Source organism: Colias croceus, chromosome 30, assembly GCF_905220415.1.
Source record: "Colias croceus chromosome 30, ilColCroc2.1".
In the NCBI taxonomy this organism is placed as follows: Eukaryota; Metazoa; Arthropoda; class Insecta; order Lepidoptera; family Pieridae; genus Colias; species Colias croceus.
The window spans coordinates 1,790,842-1,811,639 of NC_059566.1; the positions used below are offsets into that span (position 1 = coordinate 1,790,842).

At 34.1% G+C, this 20,798-nt stretch overlaps 2 protein-coding genes across 5 annotated transcripts; one reads left to right on the top strand and one right to left on the bottom strand.

Moving 5' to 3' along the window:
- Positions 1-332: 332 nt before the first annotated feature.
- LOC123704779 (protein artemis-like) lies at positions 333-4,478 on the bottom strand. The gene is made up of 4 exons (XM_045653278.1): positions 4,027-4,478; positions 2,774-3,218; positions 1,446-1,843; positions 333-838 (listed from the first exon to the last, which is right to left on the bottom strand). The coding sequence occupies exons 1-4, from the start codon at positions 4,301-4,303 to the stop codon at positions 834-836; spliced, it is 1,125 nt and encodes a 374-aa protein (XP_045509234.1). The 5' UTR covers positions 4,304-4,478; the 3' UTR covers positions 333-833.
- Positions 4,479-7,937: 3,459 nt separating this feature from the next.
- LOC123704754 lies at positions 7,938-20,105 on the top strand. Of its 4 annotated transcripts, none has more exons than XM_045653228.1 (10): positions 7,938-8,137; positions 10,251-10,304; positions 12,188-13,419; positions 13,747-13,982; positions 14,498-14,861; positions 16,256-16,461; positions 16,852-17,331; positions 17,812-18,444; positions 18,656-19,114; positions 19,696-20,105. In XM_045653228.1, exons 2-10 carry the CDS (start codon positions 10,288-10,290, stop codon positions 19,867-19,869), a joined length of 3,801 nt encoding a protein of 1,266 aa, XP_045509184.1. In that variant the 5' UTR covers positions 7,938-8,137; positions 10,251-10,287; the 3' UTR covers positions 19,870-20,105. The 4 variants fall into 4 exon arrangements, with proteins under 4 accessions (XP_045509184.1, XP_045509188.1, XP_045509186.1 ...); XM_045653229.1 differs by lacking the exon at positions 7,938-8,137 and adding an exon at positions 8,960-9,008; XM_045653232.1 differs by lacking the exon at positions 16,852-17,331.
- The last annotated feature ends 693 nt before the right edge of the window (positions 20,106-20,798 follow it).

A 20,798-nucleotide genomic window follows, 5' to 3' on the forward strand; every position in this document is an offset into this window, starting at 1 on the left:
CAGAGAACCGCTATGTTGTGGATGAGTTGCTGAAATGACGTGCTAGTGTAATCCCAACGGGCGTGCCTCAGGGATCCCATCTGGGTCCCCTTTTTTTCTTATTACTTGTAAATGATCTTACCAATTCAATGCGAAGGCGATAAGAATACGCTACAAAAAAAATTATTAAAAAAATTATTAATTGTGGTCCCACAGTTTCATTGACGAGCCCATGTGAGGCATTTACTGCTATACGCCAAATAACATTTCAGATGAGACAAATATCACGCGATGGCGGGATACCAATCCAGATGAGCTGTACATGTATTTCGCAATAGTCCTAGCGACTGGGATTATTTTATTTTATTTATTTTATTATTGTGAAATCCCGTGTAGACACATACTGGAATACAGCCCAGGATTAACTATCTTCTCTTGGGTTTTCGGCAACGTTGAGCTTTGAACGTTACTTTCTGCTATCTAAATGTCTCCACTTCTGCAATAATGATGACTGCAACCCACACACAACGACGAGATCGGAGGCAAAGCATTTAGGGTGCATCCTATTCCAGACCATTTTAACCAGCGGTTCCAACAATTATATATTTTATAACAAAATATTATATTAGAACGAAAGTCTGACACAGTGGAAGGATTGGTTAGATATTAATCAATTCATCCGAAATAAAGCAGCCACAGTCAGAATCTGATTGTCCCTTGACACCCGGGAACTAAGGCTTACAACGATAGCAAAAAATGTCTTTACAAATTTTGGTCCTAATTCCGTCTAGCCCTCTTTCGCAACACGCGATTCGACTTCCAACAACCCATACAATGTTCTTCCAAAAAAACTATCAACCAAATATTTCCTTTAACAAATTACGATCTAGTTTCTTTTCTCCATTATCCATTTGATTTTGCATTTCGCAATAGTCCTAGCGACTGGGATTATTATATTTTTTATTTTATTTTATTTATTTTATTATTGTGAAATCCCGTGTAGACACATACTGGAATACAGCCCAGGTTTAACTATCTTCTCCTGGGTTTTCGGCAACGTTGAGCTTTGAATGTTACTTTCTGCTATCTAAATGTCCACTTCTGCAATAATTATGACTGCAACCCACACACAACGACGGGATCGGAGGCAAAGCATTTAGGGTGCATCCTATTCCAGACCATTTTAACCAGCGGTTCCAACAATTATATATTTTATCACAAAATATTGCATTAGAACGAAAGTCTGACACAGTAGAAGGGTTGGTTAGATATTAATCAATTCATCCGAAATAAAGCAGCCACAGTCAGAATCTGATTGACCCTTCACACCCGGGAACTAAGGCTTACAACGATAGCAAAAAATGTCTTTACAAATATTGGTCCTAATTCCGTCTAGCCCTCTTTCGCAACACGCGATTCGACTTCCAGCGCTACCCATACAATGTTCTTCCAAAAAAACTATCAACCAAATATTTCCTTTAACAAATTACGATCTAGTTTCTTTTCTCCATTATCCATTTGACTATCACAAGACTCAGCCTTTCTTTTTACACCACGTCTACCCACAAAAGGATTAGGAAAACCAACAACTTTATCTGGTGAAAAATAATTCACGAAATACATTAGTTCGCTTCTACTGCAGTGTGTCGCGAAACATACGTCTATTCGTGACGGCGTCACACGTTCGACTGACTTTAAATTTGGGGAATAATTAGTCCATTTCATGGCCGATAAGTGAACATATAAAAATTGAGGGTAGCTTCTCGGAATGCATGTTGTATGTTCGTTTTTGCGTTTCGTACATAAATGTATTTTTGTGTGTTTCGAATCGTTTGTCACACCAGGTACCAGATGGGGTATTAATCTGAAACAAAAGAGATTGTCATTTAAATTATAGTAGTAATATATCTTTGTAACTTTTTTCTAAATTTATGGTAATAGTTTTGTAAAGAGCTGTAGGCGTTTATTAAAGACTAGCTTACCGCCCGCCCGCTTAGCGGCTTCGCCCGCTTTGTCTAAAACATAGTAAATTATATATGTACTAAAACCTTCCGCTTGAATCACTCTATCTATTAAAAAAAAACGCATTAAAATCCGTTGCGTAGATTTAAAGATATTAGCGTACAAAGGGACATAGGGACAGAGAAAGTTTTATACTATGTAGGTAGGACATGTGCAAATTTCATAATACAGAATTTCAATATTTTTAATTAACAAATTTACAATAATTAAATATGTACATATTCTCTCCTTGCATGTAAAATGAGAATAGAATTGAACTATAAATAAAATAAACTACTAAAAATAAATAACTATGTAAACTGACTGAGTTTCGTACATCTATCTATTTATTTATTTTAAACACTTTATTGTGCTGCCAACATAACCAAAGTAGGTACAATAGAATTTAAACTAGTACAAACAACACAGAAGGCGGCCTTATTACTAACAAGTAATCTCTTACAGGCCACCAATAGATGTGTGAAAAGCAATATTACTACAGCGGAGGTAAGTAAAAAGTTAAACGTAAAAAGATGATCCTAAATACATGATAAATACACTAAAATAAGATATAATATACCATACCATAAGATATAATAAAATAATATAATGCTATACATAAATTATAATAATATAAGGCCACAAATTTAACATGTTATAATGCTTTCTTTTTTTTTCTTCTGCATGTTTGTGATTAACCCATTGAGCCCCAAGCGGCCCGATCGGTCCACGACACAATAGATTTCCGGGGACTGAGTTATTAATAAAGGTTATTATATTAAATAATATTTACCTGTAAAACTTCCATCTATCTCCATCCACGTATACCTTCAAGCCCAACCGCTTATATATCTCGTTAAAAGCGAATTCGTATCCATACTTCGCCGATGTGTGCAATGCTACACCTCGTTTATCATTATTGATCCAATGCTCCAATTCTTTGACCATCTCCTCTACACTCTCCGATCGTTTCGGAAAATTCTCGTACGCACAATCTATGAACGTTGTATCTACATACATTGTGTTAATTTTCATCGGCACACCATCTGTATGCAACGCAGCGTATTTGCGCACATCAGAGGTGTTTATGCGAAAATCGCCTGTAAATAATACTGTGTAAGACACAGTTTGGAATAGATACATGACCGCGCCTGCGCTGTGCCCCGCGGGGATCAGGGTAACTGTTAGTAATATTTCCTCCTCGTTTTTTGTACTCGGCAACGTTATTAGTGACGAACCTGTAAACAAAAATTTCATTACATATTTCACACACAGCATTATCTGATACCATATTAAGCTTTTTGCTTGTGTTATGGAAAACAAACAGCTGATAAAAATACATATATAATTTTAATATATCTATACTAATATTATAAAGCTGAAGAGTTTGTTTGTGTGAACGAGCTAATCTCAGGAAGTACTGTTCCGATTTGAAAAATTCTTTCAGTGTTAGATAGCCCCTTTATCGAGGAAGGCTATATATCATCTCGCTAAGACCAACAGGAGCAATCACTGCGGGAAAAACATCACAGCTAGTTTTATAATAAATGCAAAAGTGATATTGGCCACTTATTACCACAATGAAACATCTCAACCCATGGGAAATTCATTTTCACACTGTTTTTAATACAAGAACACAAGATCTTATTGTGTTACTGTTAACATAGAAATAAGTAATGGAAAATGTGTAAGTATTGCATTAATAATTTATCTAAACATCATAGAAAAGTTCAAAACTGTACATGGAATATTTTTTTAAACAATACTTCGGATGTGATCTACAATTGAAGCCAAAAATATAGTTTTAACAATTTTGGTATGTCTTTATATAAGTACTAGCTTACCGCCCGCGGCTTCACCCGCTTTGTGTTAAATCTGATAAATTATACACTAAAACCTTCCTCTTGAATCACTCTATGTATTAAAAAAAACCGCATCAAAATCCGTAGCGTAGTTTTAAAGATTTAAGCATACAAAGGGACATAGGGACAGAGAAAGCAACTTTGTTTTATACTATGTAGTGATGTCCGAGCTAAACATACATACCTAATTTAAGCACCTTCACATAGTCCATAATCCTCGTGTCCTTTTTGTCGTCATTTATTATTGCGGCGGATAACTCCGTGGTGTAAATATACACATCATGTTCTATCAAATAATCCAGTAAATTACCCGAATGTAGCCCTTGCATGTGATCTGAATGGCAATGACTCAGAAAATACACTCGTGGTTTCACCGATTCCACATTCTCGAAGTTGTCTACGTAAACACCAGGAATCTCTGCTATTTTTCCATTAAATGAACTTAGCGAACGCTGACACATGGCGTGGTCGTGGAGCTTTGTAGTAAAAATAATTCGAAATAAAATGCACGTCAGCTAAGCAAACTGATTAAATTAGAGCTTTACGAGAACTATACTTGTTCTAAAGTAATTACGAATACTCTGAGACCTGAGTTCACAAATAATTAATAAAGTTTTATGAAACTGAAAAGTGAAAAAAAAACCCCTAACTTCGAACAAGTTCCAAAAGTCAAGTCTGTCAACTGTCAAGAGAAATTGACATTAACAGACAATGAATACACCATTTGAGTTCATTGTCACAGAGCAAGTAATATTATGTACTATGTCTATAGTTCCGTGCTAAGAGCAATTAACCTATAGAGTTCTTATATTAAGACAGAACAAAATACATATTTTCTAATCTACTTACTCTTAGTCAATAACAGCATAAGCCAGATTGAGATAGCGATAGAGTATCTGCACTGTCTTCAAACGTAGCGCGCCGGCAGTCAGTTTGTTTTCCAACCAGCTGGTGGGCTCAGTGCGTCAAGTGTTTTTAACGAAATATTTAGAAAATATAAAGTGTACAGTGTTTCTTTTTATTTGTCAGTGTGCTAAAATAACTATTGTATGTTTAGCAACCGGCTATCACTAGTCGAATGGGAGTTTTGGATAAAAACAATGTAAAAATATCTTTCCATCGGTAAGTGATTTTCAGCAAATTGATAAATATTTATGTTTTAAACCTATTTGAAGGTTTTATCAAGCGCTTTTTTGTAATTTTATGTTGTAACTGTAACATTTACCCACTTTATGGGGTTGTGGAATATAAAATAATGAAATAATTTTTGAAAAACGTCACAATAATATCACGTTTGGCATTTTGTTTACCACCGTAGTGTTGTAACACATCTAGCGTATATTATCGATTTATGACAAAAAATCTATTTCATATTAACGTTGATTTATTTATTTTGTTTCATAAATCAGATTTATATGTAGTTGTTGTTGCAAATAATAGATGTAAATTTTTTACCGCAGGAAAATAAAACATACCACGTGGTTGTTTTATTTGCACTATGTGTTTTAGTTTTCGTTTGTTGTTTATTAATTTCTCTTTCAGATTATTAATAAATTCATTTTGTTTTAGATTTCCAGAGCTAAATAAAAAATGGGTATAAAACGTGAGACATGAGTTGATTGGACGCCGCCACAATTTGCAATATTGTGTTCACTGCATTTCGAGCCTACGTGTTATCAAGATGGATACTCTAGAAGAATTGTGCAATCTTACGCTTACGTTTTTTTTTTGTTCCTGTAGATAATAAATACATTTGATTAAAGAGAGTGAATTTTTATTTTGAAATTTTTTACACATAAGTTACCTACTTTAAATGTGTAACTATGTGAAAATTAAACGGTTGATTAAATGACAGTTCTCATAGATGAGAAACTACTATTGAAATACATACTTAATATACATGCGTTTTCAAAGAAAAACCCGCATAGTTCCCATTCCTGTTGGATTTACGGGATCAAAAGTAATTTTTCCAAATTTCATTGTAATCGGTTAAGTAGTATTCGCGTGAAAGAGTAACAAACATCCATCCTCACAAACTTTCGATTTATTAGTAGGATGTTAGGAAAATGTTTTCATTAAGACTGTCCTTTTATTAACTTGTTAAAATGCTGCATGATTCCTTCATGCTGACTGTGCCTTTCTCCTCACTCCTTTAACTTTATCATCATTTCCTTCTTTATTTTAAATTACATTTCAAGTTTTAAAATTTCTTTTATAATGTACTAACTTTCCGCCCGCGTTTTTAAAGAAAATCCTGCACAGTTCCCGTTCACGTGGGATTTTCGGGATAAAACCTAACCTATGTGTGTATGTACAAAATTTCATTGTAATCGGTTCCGCAGTGAAAGAGTAACATCCCTTCTCACATAATTTCGCATTTATTATATACGTAGGATTAAACAAATAATGTATTCAACTGAAATTAATTATAAGTTTTGTTTTTTTTATTATTTATTATTTCACGAAACCGTAAATGCAAAATACATTCACGATTTTATCGATTGAAGCACATCCCATCACTATCACCTTCTATCTATCTAAATACGTACCTATAGTAAAAATGGTGCCATGACTATGTTGAAACGTAGCTTGTTGTCTATAGCTGTCTCATTCTTTCATACGACGTTTTCTTTAGATAGAGAGAAACAAATATATGTAAATTGTATACGCTCGATACAAGTACTCTATAGGTTAATTGCTCTTAGGTTCCGTGATTCTCGCTAATGCCTCCTCCACACTACTCGCGAAGTTCCTCGGCGAAGTACTCGGCCGAAGTTGACTGAAGTCCGCGGTGCTACACTACACACTCGTTCAACTTCGCGAGGAATGCATACGTTCATATTCAGAACGAACTTCAGGTAACTTCGTGCCCTTTGACTCGGGCGCAAAAACCGACAACAAACGGAAGTCGGCCGAGGCGAGGTAAAGTTGGACGAAGTAAGCCGAAGTGCCCCTCTACACTATTCTATTCGTCTAACCTCGTTCAACTTCGCGAGTAGTGTGGAGGAGGTGTTAGTTCTCGCTCTACGTCCATTTGTATGAGATCAAAGACAATTCACAACGTATCATAGAATGAAGTTCGTATCGTGAATGTACTGCAGCTGCTGTATGAAACGCGCATGTTTGCTGTTGCGTCTTGTTTCTGATCTTTGAGCACTGATCAGGATCTGGCAGGCCATGACAATTATTGCACGATTATGAAAAAATAATCATCTAATTTGCATTGCTTAAATTGTAGGATATAATGATTCCTGTTGTTCCTATCCACTTCCTATCCATACTGGCTGTCAACATGAGTAAACTTCTCCATTGTCGATTTGAGTTGGGTTTTTTTAAAGATTTTTAAGCTATTGCATAGCTTCTATCGCGGGCCTTGAGCGCGGGGACCGAATCCAGAAATTCCGTAAAGAAAAACCTCACGCTCCCCACTCCGACGGGCTCGGAGGTGTGGCTTGAAGGCATGCTATGCAATAGCTTTACCGCGGCAGTCCCCGAGTGCCACACGTCTTTTTTTATATACCTATTACCTATGTACTTTTAATTACTTTTTGACTGCGAAATTTTTATAAAATGTTGTAAACTATCGGATAAAAAAATTCATGCATATTCCCTATAATATTATAAGTCAAGCTTCTAGTTATTACTGTACATATACATATAAACTTACAATATATCTGAAAAAGATATCGTTCTCTTAGCGTAATTATTGTAGATTCTTAATCAAATTATTTTAGAAATACTATTTAATTTTGACAAAAGGTAAAAGCAAAACAGTTAAAAGTATATCCAATGAAAAGGAAAAAAAGCCATAACAAACACTATTAGAGTATATTGAAAACTCGGAGATTTAAAAGAACTTTTTTTTATGTTTAATTTGTCAATTGAAATTAATATCTTATTGCAAAAAATATACACGTATATGCTTTTGTCTATAAAGTTTCTATTTACAACCGTACATCCTTATTAAAATTCATTATAAAAGTTTTTTTTTTTTTTTACTGGTAACTATTGTAGCATGATATTGTTTTACTGGAAAATCCCCAAAGCAGAATTGTTTTTGAACCTAAAAATGTTGTCCATAGATATTAGATTTACTCACTCATCAACAGCTGTGATATTGCTGTGTTATTGTTATTTTACAAACTGCATTTTGGTTTTGGAATTTGGCATCACATTCGGCACTTGTTGCATTATAAACTAAAACAAGACAAAAACATTGTTTTGTTATAAAAATTGATGGATCCGTGATGTAAATGTAGTTCTTTGTGTTCTCTTTGGAAACGCAGTTTAAAATTGTAAGTTAGAATTATATTTCTATTACATTATTAAGCAGTAAGCAAATAAATAATATGGCTCGGGAATCGGTATGAATATTGATCGCTATCAATGACGACTATAAATTAATATTGTTTTTTTTATTAAATCTTAATTTTAATAGTAGGTACATATTATATTATTTCTTTGTTTCTTAGTTACAAAAGTAGCTTTCCGCTCATGGCTTCGCCCGCATAGATAAATAAATGCTGAAAGATCCCGTTCCTGTGGCCTGTGGGATTTTGAAGGAATGAATGTCATGAATATATTTATAGAATTATTTCCGATATAAAACCTATCCCATGTCCTTTTTCAGGTATCAAACTACATTTGTAACAAGTTTCATCAAAATCAGTTCAGTAGTTTAGATATTCCTTTTTATATTAACATCTGTGTAGTTTAGACATGAAGAAGAGACATACAGAAAAACTTTATTTTTATTTAAGTAAAAACATTAATGACAGTGATATTGGAAAAAAATATTGCTGCTATGAAAAATAATTTTATAGTAATATTTTACAAACTACCCTACAAATCTAAAAACTAGTTTCCAGAAAAATACACAAATGTATTACTTTCCTCTATGATTATACAGTTTTTATAATACAAGTAAAATTATTTAATATATTTTTGTTTTAGGGCCGATTTTTCAATGCTTGAATAAAACTTATTCGTCGAATAATGTATAAAACTACCATTTTAAAAACGTATTCTAATTGCCCGTATTTGACAGTTTACGTGACATTTTAATATTATCGTCTAATACTTTATGGGACGGATTAGTTTTATCCAAGCATTGAAAAATCGGCCCTTAATTGTGCTAAATATTTAATTTCAAGATGTTTTATCTATGTAAGTGTTAAATATTGAAACTTTTTATTAAATACTACCTGCGCACCGCGGTTTCACCCGCGTGGTTCCGATCCTGTTGGTTTTAGCGTGATGTTATATAGCCATAGCCAACCTCGATAAATAGATTATCTAACACTGAAAGAATTTTTAAAATCGGACCTATAGTTCCCATGATTAGCGCGTTCAAACAAACTCTTCAGCATTATAATAATAGTATAGACTAGCTTCCGCCCGCGACTCCGTCCGCGCGGAAAAATTAAGTAAAATTAAGATATTTTTACGTTCAGTTTTCAGGATAAAAAGTATCCCATTTTATGCCCAGGGTAATAAGGTATAATTATACCAAGTTTCATCAAAATCGAACCGTTAGTTTTCACGTGATGCCTGCACATACAGATAGACAGACAGACAGACAGACAAACATTGCTTTAATCACATATTTGGGTTTGGTATCGATCCAGTAACACCCCCTGGTATTTATTTTTTCAATATTTTCAATGTACAGAATTTACCCTTCTACAGATTTATTATATGTAATAGATATCAAATTTTCATCTTTTCCTTAATTCTCATGTCATGTCAAATCAGTTTAATGTGTTTGGGAGAGTGATAATTATTGATCCATTTTTCACTGCGGTGAAGCATCTCATTCCAAAGGGAATTTCCTTTGACCGAAGGGTCAAAGTATGCTTAGTACTATTTACTTATATTATTTTTAAGTACACACATAGTACATTGACGTAATTAAATACATTTTGTTATGTATTGATTAAATTGTATTTGTAAAAATGACATATTTTTACTATATGTATGAAATTGACATTCGACTGACCGGTTTGGCTTGGTTGGTAGTGGCCCTACCTTCCAAGCCAGAAGTTGTGGGTTTGATTCCCACCCGGTGCAAATATTTGTGTGATGAACATAGATGTTTGCTCTGTATCTGGGTGTTGAATATCTATATAAGTATTTATTTTAAAATTATATATGTATGTTTATCAGTCATTTGGTTTCCATAACACAAGCGAAAGCTTAGTATGGGATCAGATCGTGCCGTGTGTGAAAAATTGTCCTGAAAATATTTATTGTTATTTTATATTTATTTATATTTATTGTAAATTTTTGCATGCCAATCAATTGGCGGTTTTTGATGAACAATGTATTATGTAGGTACTAGGTACCATCTTTAAATCTTCCACTTTTCTTGCAAAATAAAATTTGTATTTATTTATTATCTTATTTCAGATACTGATCCACCTCCTCTTAACATTACCTGCACAAAATGGGACTCGTGTTAACGTAAGTACTGAAGCGCTATGAAGACTATCAAATACTAAGATCTAATTGTCATCAAGCATGACGTCATTATACTAAGTATGTTACCTACATATTTTTTTACTTTCCGCGCGCAGATTTGCCCGCTTTTTTAAAGAAAACCCGCATATTTCCCGTTCCTGTGGGATTTCCGGGATAAAATATAGCCTATGCTTCGCTTCGCTATGCCTTGGTCTTCAGCTAACTATCTACATACTAAATTTCATTGTAATCGGTTCAGTATTTTTTACGTGGATGAATAACAAACATCCATCCATCCATTCTCACAAAATTTCGCATTTTTATTATATACTGGCTTCCGCCCGCGACTCCGTCCGCGCGGAAAAATTAAGATTTATTTTTGTTCTACGTATTTTTCCGGGATAAAAAGTATCCTATTTTATGCCCAGGATAATAAGGTATAATTATACCAAGTTTCATCGAAATCGAACCGTTAGTTTTCACGTGATGCCTGAACATACAGACAGACAGACAGACAGACAGACAAACATTTTTTTAATCACATATTTGGGCTTGGTATCGATCCAGTAACACAGTAACAGTGAGATCCAGTAACAGTGCTATTTATTTTTTTAATATTTTCAATGTACAGAATTGTCCCTTCTACAGATATATTATATGTATAGATTATAATTAGGCGTAGGACTAGCATACCGCTCACGGCTTCGCCCGCTTTGTGGAATACTAAATTATATGTATATGAAAATCTTCCTTTGAAACTCTATCTAAACCATTCCAACCAAAATCTGCGTAATTTTTATCTTAGCATACAGACGCAGATGGTGGAAAACGACTTTGTTTTATACTATGTAGTGATAAGAATTAGTTCCTTCCACGCACCGCAGGGGCGCTTTTAGTTTTAAAATACCCATCTACACTAATATTATAAAGAGGAAAACTTTGTTTGTTTGTTTTATTTTATTGTAATGAATAAGCTCATAAACTACTGGACCGATTTTGATGAAATTTGGGACAGACAATCTTTACATAGGCAACTTTTTATTGCGAAATATGTACCACGGGCGAAGCCGGGGCGGACCGCTAGTACAAATACTTGATGACGAAACGAGTACTTTGACGATAGTTTTCGTGTTCGTGCTTCTTAACAATTTTTCTATGCTAGCTAGTTATGGCCCGCGATTTCACTCTCGGACATAACCAGAGGATAATGTTATACACTGCTCTTAAAAAAATTGTGTGTAGTTAATATTTTTTACTGGTTGCTGAAAAGTCATGACGAATCTATACTAATATTATAAAGCTGGAGAGTTTGTTTGTTTGTTTGTTTGAACGCGCTAATCTCGGGAACTACTGGTCCGATTTGAAAAATTCTTTCGGTGTTAAATAGTCCATTTATCGAGGAAGGTTATAGGCTATATATCATCACGCTACGACTAACAGGAGTGGAGCCACGGGGGTGAAACCGCGCGGAGCGGCTAGTCATAAAATATATAAGAGTACCTTCATTTCCTAGTAATTTATATTTTTTAAAATATTTCCCATTCGTAGTAGCTTATTTTCTTTCATTAATGGATGTCTCAATACAATAATATTTACCTAATGATTGTTTAATAACATTATTGTTTTTTAACAGCGATAAAAATAATAAATTAGGGTTCATTAAGCTTAATTAGTTAATATTATTTCGTTATCATTAATATTAGAATCGAATGATTTACAAAGCAGTCGAAAATTTTATAATAGCAACCGTTTTCGAAGATCACGTATATTTTTTTTTTTTTTGAAATCAAAGTTATTAATGACATAACAATTATAAGAAATAGCATCTCTCATAGAAAAAAGAGTTAAGTATTTGTAATGTCGTACCGATGTTTATTTTATTTCAGAACAAACAAGGAAAAACCAATTGAAGTGGCTGAAGAAGCAGCTGATTCAAACTCAGAAAAGAATTTAGATAACACAATACCTCATACCTCCCATGAAAATTACCAGTTACCCGAACCAAATACTTCCCAAATAATGTTGACACGAAGAATAACGCTAGAAAATGAATGCAGCTATGATATACAAAGAGAAAGCCTCTCACCAGCAAATGAATACGTACAACGAACACGTGTTTTCACAAGATCCGCTGATAGGAAACAGAAACCCGAATTGGTAAATGAAGTTGACACAGACAATCCTAGCATAGAAGCAGACGAAGAGAGACTTGATCCTTGCTACACGGAAACAAATATACATGAAACAGATAGTATCGAAACTAGCATAAGAGATACAGATGGAAGTACATTCTTAACAGCAATCAACGTAGAAAACCCAGCTAAAAATGAGCAGATAGAAGCAGATAGTGGGAATGCTTTGCTAAAGGAATATAACGCACAAGAAACAGATAATAATTCTGTAAATGAAAATAACATACAAAAAACAGAGAATGATTCTGTGAATGAAAATAACACACAAGAAATAGATAGAAACAAGTATTACGAACCAGAAACAAATGAAGATTCGCTAAATGAAAATAACACAGAAGAAACAGATGGTGATAGTTCTTCTGTAAATGAAATTAACACACAAGAAACATATAGTTACTCAGATTCGCTAGATGAAATTAACACACAAACGTATAGAAATAAGTCTTACGTAAACGAAATAAATGAACAAGACACAGATAGCGATAATGTATCTGTAAATGAAACTAACATACCAGAAACAGACGAGCCAAGTATAACGGAATATTACGTAATAAAAATAAACGAGCCTTCTGTAATTGAAGATTACATAACAGAAATAAACGAGCCTTCCATAACGGAAGATTGCGTCACAGAAATTGGTGAGCCCTTTATAACAGAAGATTACGTTCAAGGAATAAACGAAAAACATACTTTCGAAATCGAAATGAATGAACTAGAAGCATATATGAATAGTCATTGCGTAGACGGAATTGATAGTCCATTTATTATTGCTAGTAATGTGTTGACGAATCCATGCAGTTTCTTACCAAATAAGACCATTGTCAAAATAAATGGTGATAGTTTTATCGAAGAAGAGGATTATGGAGAAGAAATGGTGCACTTTGAGCTTGTTAGAGAATTAATATATCCTAGTAGCGATGATGAAGGTATGTATTTTTATATCCGTACTATTTTTCGTTTATTTGGCACTAATACAAAAATGTAGCAAAAAAAAGCGTGCCGAGCACATACGTCAGAAATGAAACTTCTTTGCCAAGATACCAAAATCAAAGTCTTACTCCGTGACTTGACGGTATTGTCATGACGCGATTGAAATTTTACTCTCAACGCGCAAAAGAAATGTCACTTTGAAAACCACATTAAAATTCGTTGCGTAGTTTTAATGATAAGCATACATAGGGATATAGGGACAGAGAAAGCGACTTTGTTTTATACTATGTAGTGAATATAGTGATGTATGATACTATTTTCAGATTCAGAAGAGCCATTCCTAGTAATGAAGAAAACTAAACAAGGACTCATTTTTAATTCCACAATCATGTTATCTGAATACCAGTGGAACACAATTGTTATTTCTAACGGCGTGCATTGGTGCTGTGTGTGTTCCCAACCTGTTGCACCTTTGGAACATTTGAGGAACTACATTCATAAACGAAATTTAAAAGAAAATCAGCCAATCAAAAAATTTGGCATGAGCATCACGCGTAAGGTAAGTTTTGCTGGGAGATTTGAAGCCGCGAATAATCTATACTTATTGTTTGAACGCGCAAATCTCAGGAACTACTGGTCCGATTTGAAAAATTCTTTCGATGTTAGATAGCCCATTTATCGAGGAAGGCTATAGGCTACATATCATCACGCTAAGACCAACAATAGTGGAGCACTGCGGGTAAAAACGCAGTGCACAACTAGTAATTCATATTACATTAACTTAGGAAAGATTTTTTAAAGTAGCTTATGTTTTGTGTAACTATTTTCTGCCTTCAAAAAAGGAGCAGGTTCTTTATACGGCTGTTTAGGGTTTATTACCTCAGAACTTTCGAGTGGGTGAATCGATTCTAATTAATCTTCTTTTTTATTTTTTAAATGTAGTTTAATTCTGGTTTACGTTTCTATATAAAAATGCATTATTTTAAAATGATGCTTCGATTTTGCACTCTCTATAAGTGCGCAAAATATCATGTATTTTACATGGATTACATAAAGATAATCTCTAAATTGCAGATCAAAGAGCAATACCACTGTGCTGTTTGCAACGAACTATTCACACTAACTTCAGATGACCATTATACCAGCGAAAGCCATAAAGACAACCTTGACTACGCAATCATTAAAGGAATAGATAATGATGACGTCACCCGTTACAGGATTGATAATGACGTCACGAATACAGGTTATGAAACCGACGTGGAGGACAGTCTTAGAAAGGCAAAAGAGAAACGGAATATTGTAATAAATAAACAAAATAACGGAAACGTTACTAGTGATAGCGGAAATATCAAAACCGGGGATAACGGTATTGAAAATCGTTTGGCAGTTAGTGGTGAGTCATACGCGACGGTGGCGAAGAATGTTCCAAAATTCGTATGTAAGTACATATTAACATATATATGTAGTACTAGCTTTCCGCCCGCGGCTTCGCCCACGTTTAAAAAAACCCGCATAGTTCCCGTTCCCGTGGGATTTCTGGGATAAAACTTATCCTATGTGTTAATCCAAGTTATTCGCTATATGTGTGCTAAATTTCATTGTAATCAGTTCAGTAGTATTTGCGTGAAAGAGTAACAAACATACGTACCTACAAATACACCTACATCCATCCTCACAAACTTTTTGCGTTTATAATATTAGTTGGATACACATAAACTAAGGTAGAAGCGGCATACGCGTAGACGTTCCGTCTGAAGTCAGCTAATTAGCCGGGTTGCGTTTAGTCAGTTACGTTGCTATCTCTTTTCGACTAATGATTTAAATGTATATTCTATCTTTGTCTCACTATGGAGTACGTGAATGTGTAAGTTACTATGTTTGTGTGTTGAATGTTTATGTAGATAATGCGGAACGGTTTTAACTGATAATTTGTTCGCTTCTACGTCAGTTTATATATTGTTAAACGTAACTTTTGATTTAATGTTCTTGTAGATGAATAGTTGTCAATAAAGTTGTCACTATTTCAGTTGTTGACTTGCTGATAACAAATCACAGCAAGACTACATTAATTAGGCAGTTGTGTAGAATCACAGTACATTCTTATTACATTCAAACTGATATCGAACCCAGCCCCGTGCACATACAAAAATATATATATAAAAAAGTACCTATATAAAAAATATTTATTCAATATTTAACTTGACTACCTCCTTGGTACTGTGGATAACATTTGCTACCAGCATTAGTACTTTACAGTTGAACAAATAAATAATCAAAACTGCCTAACCTATCACGCAATATATTTTTACAGTACTCGAAAATTAATGAAGCGCATACAAATCTTCGCTAATTGTCGTATTTCTAAAATGTATTTAACCACTCTATATACATATCGTCTTCGGACGCTCGGGGAATATGACAGTTACCGAACTGTGATGAGGATTTCTATTGTTATTCTATTGTTATTTATCATCTTTTGGAGTACTGTACACCATTTTATTAGCTTAACTTGTATATGCTTGTATTAAATAACCGACTCCTTTTAACTAGATTTTTACTTCAAACGGATTAATTCAATCTTTGTAGACTTATCAAGGATCGGTGGCAACAATAATTTCATGAGTTTCAGCTTGTTTTTTATAGTTTAAGAAGTGAAACTTCTTTAGGCTCGTCGAGAGTAAAGTTTCAAGGTCGCGTCATGGCAATACCGTCACGACATTGAGTAAAGCAACGATTTTGGTACCTTAAATCTTGCCATAGAAGTTTCACTTCTGACGTGTGCCCGTCACTTTTTTTTATAACAGGTCTATTAATTATTATCAATGCTTACAGCTGTCCCAGTGAAAGGACGTCAGCATAAAATCGATTTTTACTCGTGGCACATGGTATTGAATTTGAAAACGAACTTCTATTGTATGGCTTGTAAAGTACAAGGGTCGCTAAATGGTTTGAAGAAACATTGTTCGAGTAAAGGCCATGTGTTGAGGTTGAAGTCTTGTGACATAGTTGAGAGTAGAAAGGATTATATAGTGAGGAGGGTGAGTATGTATTTAACAAGATGCTAGTATTGCCGGATAATCGATCGAGTATTGATTTTGAATCGATTCTCCTAAGTTCATATAATTTATCAAATCGATCTGGTATCGATACTATCGATATAATAGATTAGTTTGATACTATCGATTTTTTAGTTATGCCAAAAAAATCGATTAAACGATTTTGATGAGAAAATTAAGTTAATATTTCTTGTAATTGTCAATATTGAAAATATTACCTACAGATGAGGTTACATTTTTTATTTTTTTATTCACGTTATCAAGGCTACACTCTTGATTACGTTAATTTATTATTCACCATCTTTCATCCTCATAGTAATTTATTTTTACATATTTTTTATTTAGTTTTTTACGTTTTTTTCTCCATTTTAGGTTTGCAATAACTTTGTCCACTGTGGACATTGCAATAACTTAATATTACATATCAACATAAAAAATCATTTAGAAAAAATTCTTACAAAACCTCATGAAAATAAAATTGAAAACAATACAAATAACGAAAATAGCTCTATGCAAGAACTCCCTTCAAATTCTAACGGGAATAAGGATAACGGAAACGATAATGCCAACAAAACAGATACTCCCGTACAAAATGTGGTTATAAATAACGGTTTACATACCGGTATCATACCTGATAACGATATCATAGTGCAACTATTCGGTTACCGCATGAAAATACCGGTATTGTCGTATAACCTGGTATTTGTGTCGCAAATCGGATATTTTTGCTGTATTTGCCGTATGACGGTAGGGGGAAACCTAATAACACAGCATTTAATTGATTATAGACATGTATATATGTTACAAATGAATCCGTTTCTCATTGAGTTTGGAGTGAACTTGTTTCGATTAGTAAGTTTTTGTTTTTTTTTATTTTTTTCAGAAAAAAAATATTTACACTGCTTAAACCATCATTTTTCGAGCTTTATGCAGCGAGTTTATTTTATTCTTATTCTTTATTATGATTAGTTTTTCTATTAAAGAACTCTATTTTTTTATGAAATAAACTCTCTATTTATATTAACACTCGCTAATTATATAAACAACAGGCATTCAAATTCGTTAAAGCGCTTACTAATATTATAATATTTTTTACTATTATAAAGCTGAAGAGCTTGTTTGTCTGAACGCACTAATCTCGGGAATTATTGGGCTGATTTGAAAAATTATTTTGGTATTATATAGCCTATTTATCGAGGAAGGCTTACAGGCTATATATCAGCACGCTAAGACCAACAGGAGCGGAGCAATGCGGGGCATAGCTAGTTAATTAATATTCACATAATATCGAACACATATTTATTTTGAATACTAATTTGAAATTTTCTTCAGGTACCAGACGGTATGCATTGTACCATATGCAATACTTTAATACCTTTAACGAAATGGAATCTACAGAACCACATTCAAGAGAAAATGCATGTGTCTTTATTGAATAAAGCACTCAATATTAACGTGAAAGTTGCGACGCAATTCCCACTCAACAAAAGTAATGCATCAAAAGCCACATCGAAACTTGAATTGAATCATAAGAAAGTTGAAGTAATAGAAAACGAATTAAAGAAAAATGAAAATAAAGTTGTACTGTTGAAGGATTCAACCATCCAACGATCATTGAAAAACAATGAATCGCGTGAAATTGATGCAAATGAATCGAATGAAATTGATATAAATCAGCCTAAATTGAACGATTCAAACAGTTCGAATGAACTTTGTTTAGACTCAAGTCAAATGGAAGATTTTGAAGATGAAGAAAATGTTTATTTGGCGTTAAAAAATCATAATATAACAGCGTCTATAACGGCATTTCATAGTTTAGTTGCAATGGGTGATGGAAGGAGGTTTTGCTTCGTTTGTTCAATGGATGTTTTTGATATGAAGAGCCATGTTAATAGCGTGAAACATGTTAATAATATGAATGATTGTAAATATTTGGATGAGTATAGCAAGAATTTGATTCGACAGGTGGGTTAGGAATTTAAGTAGATAGTGGTTTTTGAAGTGAAACTTCTTTAGGCGCGTTGAGAGTAAAATTTCATGGTCGCGTAATACCGTTACCTCACAGGCGACGATGTTGGCATCCTTGAACCTTGCCAAAGAAGTTTCACTTCTGACACGTGTGCTCGGCAAACTTTAATTTAGTATTATTATTTATCTATTATCATGTTAATTTCAGAACTCAACAGGCTATCACTGCACAATATGCAATGTTCTAGTAACAAAGAAAAATTTGAAGAACCATTTAAACTGGTCAATCCACGTCGAGAGCGATTCGTTTAAAACAAAACAATCGGACGCCATCTTAAAAAGGCATAAAGTTGAAACAACCAAAGAGGTCGCATACACGTACAAAGAAGTTAAAGTGAAAATTCTGTTCCACTTCGAATATCAAAATAGCAAAGTGACAGCGAAAAGCGCGCGATCGCACAAAATGGTCGCGTTCAAGAATAAAACGTTAAAACTTCCGCGGGACTCGTGGGATGGGATCATCGGGAAAAAAAATGGCCGACGTTGTATTATCTGTCAAATTGATTTGGACGCGTGCGATCAGTTAAAACACGTGAATATGGCGTCGCATATGGATAAATTGGAGAGGAATTTTGATGTGCACTGGCTGCCCGCTTTGATAAGGAAGGTATGTGAAATAAATTTTGTGTTTTGTTCATATAAGTAAATAAAATCTACACTAATTTTATAAAGCTGAAGAGTTTGTTTGTTTGAACAGGCTAATCTCAGGAACTACTGGACCGATTTGAAAAGTTCTTTCGGTGTTGTTTCAGTGCAATGCGGGTGAAACCGCGGGTTGCAGCTAGTAGTGAATAAAAATCTTCAGAAAATTTATTCCACTATTAAAAGACCAAATAGGAAATATTATGTTGCTTTTATACATATATATCTCTAGATACAAAAGTTATATGGAGTCGCTTGTTGTGACAAACAAATATATCGCATTTATATTTTTTGAATTCATTCATTTACAAAATACACTTAATTAAAATATATATTAGTAAGCTTATTGAGTACTAGCTGTGCTCCGCTCCTGTTAGTCTTAGCGAAATTATATATAGCCTATAGCCTTCCTCGATAAATGGGCTATCTATCACCGAAATAATTTTTCAAATCGGACCAGTAGTTCCCGAGATAAGCGCGTCCAAACAAACTCTTCAGCTTTATAATATTAAGTATAGATTAAATAATACTTAAAAAAAATTACAGATCAGCGATACAGCCGTACACTGTCTGATTTGCAACACAGAAGTACCGAATCCAAGGAAAAACCTGCACACACATGTCAGCGGCAAACGACATGTGAAAAACCAAGAAAACCTTGAAGTAGTGGACGAAAAGTCGATCAACAAAGATGAAGACATTTTTACACTGCATGCTTAAATTATAAAAAAAGAAATGTCACTGTCACAAAATAGCGGGATCTTTTTTTTCGATTATGGCAATGAGCGAAGACTGTCAGCGTCAAGTTAAGAAACGTCACTTTTTGACGTGAATCTCCAAATATAATTTTCAAAGAATTTGAAAAAAAAAAGAAATGTCATTTAAAATGGCGGGAAGGGAGAAAATTGAAGACTAGATCTTTTAAAAGTAGTTTTGAATGTATTATAAAGGTACAAGTCCGAGACGGGCCGCAGACCGCAAACTGCAACAGCAAACTGCAAGCGACACCACTTGTTTCTATGAACATCTATGAAATTGATTCTAAGCGCGGCGACACTGCTGCCTGCAGACGCAACGCGCAGCGATTCATAGATGTTCATAGAAACAAGTGGTGTCGCTTGCAGTTTGCTGTTGCAGTTTGCGGTCTGCGGCCCGTCTCGGACTTGTACCTTAAAATAATGTGTAATATGTTACTATTAGCTTAATAAGTACCTACTATAACCACACTACAACTACAACTTATAAATCATGTTCTTCACTACATAGTATCAAACAAAGTCGCTTTCTCTTTCCCTATGTCCCTTTGTATGCTTAAACCTTTAAAACTACGCAACGGATGCGGTTTTTTTAAAAGATAGAATGATTCAAGAGGAAGGTTTTAGTATATAACTAGCTTACCGCCCGCGGCTTCGCCCGCTTTCTCTAAAACGATTTGAGATTTAAACTATCCTATCTCTCAAGTTGGATCGAACTGCACATGGTGTGCGAATTTTAGTATAATCGGTTAAGTGGTTTAGGAGTCCATTGAGGACAAACATTGTGACACGAGATTTATATATATTAAGATTTATTAGGTTATAGACAAAGCAAGCGAAGCCGCGGGCGGTAAGCTAGTGTTGTATAGCTGTAAACAAATGAATTTCCAAAAC

Excerpts from the sequence above, each read along its gene's own strand:
- LOC123704779 (XM_045653278.1), bottom strand. The coding sequence starts at position 4,303 with ATGTGTCAGCGTTCGCTAAGTTCATTTAATGGAAAAATAGCAGAGATT. Across the intron at positions 3,219-4,026 it reads TGTGAAGGTGCTTAAATTAG|GTTCGTCACTAATAACGTTG; the intron begins GTATGTATGTTT and ends TTTTGTTTACAG. Across the intron at positions 1,844-2,773 it reads GATAGATGGAAGTTTTACAG|ATTAATACCCCATCTGGTAC; the intron begins GTAAATATTATT and ends CTTTTGTTTCAG.
- LOC123704754 (XM_045653228.1), top strand. Across the intron at positions 13,420-13,746 it reads TCCTAGTAGCGATGATGAAG|ATTCAGAAGAGCCATTCCTA; the intron begins GTATGTATTTTT and ends TACTATTTTCAG. Across the intron at positions 17,332-17,811 it reads GAGTGAACTTGTTTCGATTA|GTACCAGACGGTATGCATTG; the intron begins GTAAGTTTTTGT and ends AATTTTCTTCAG.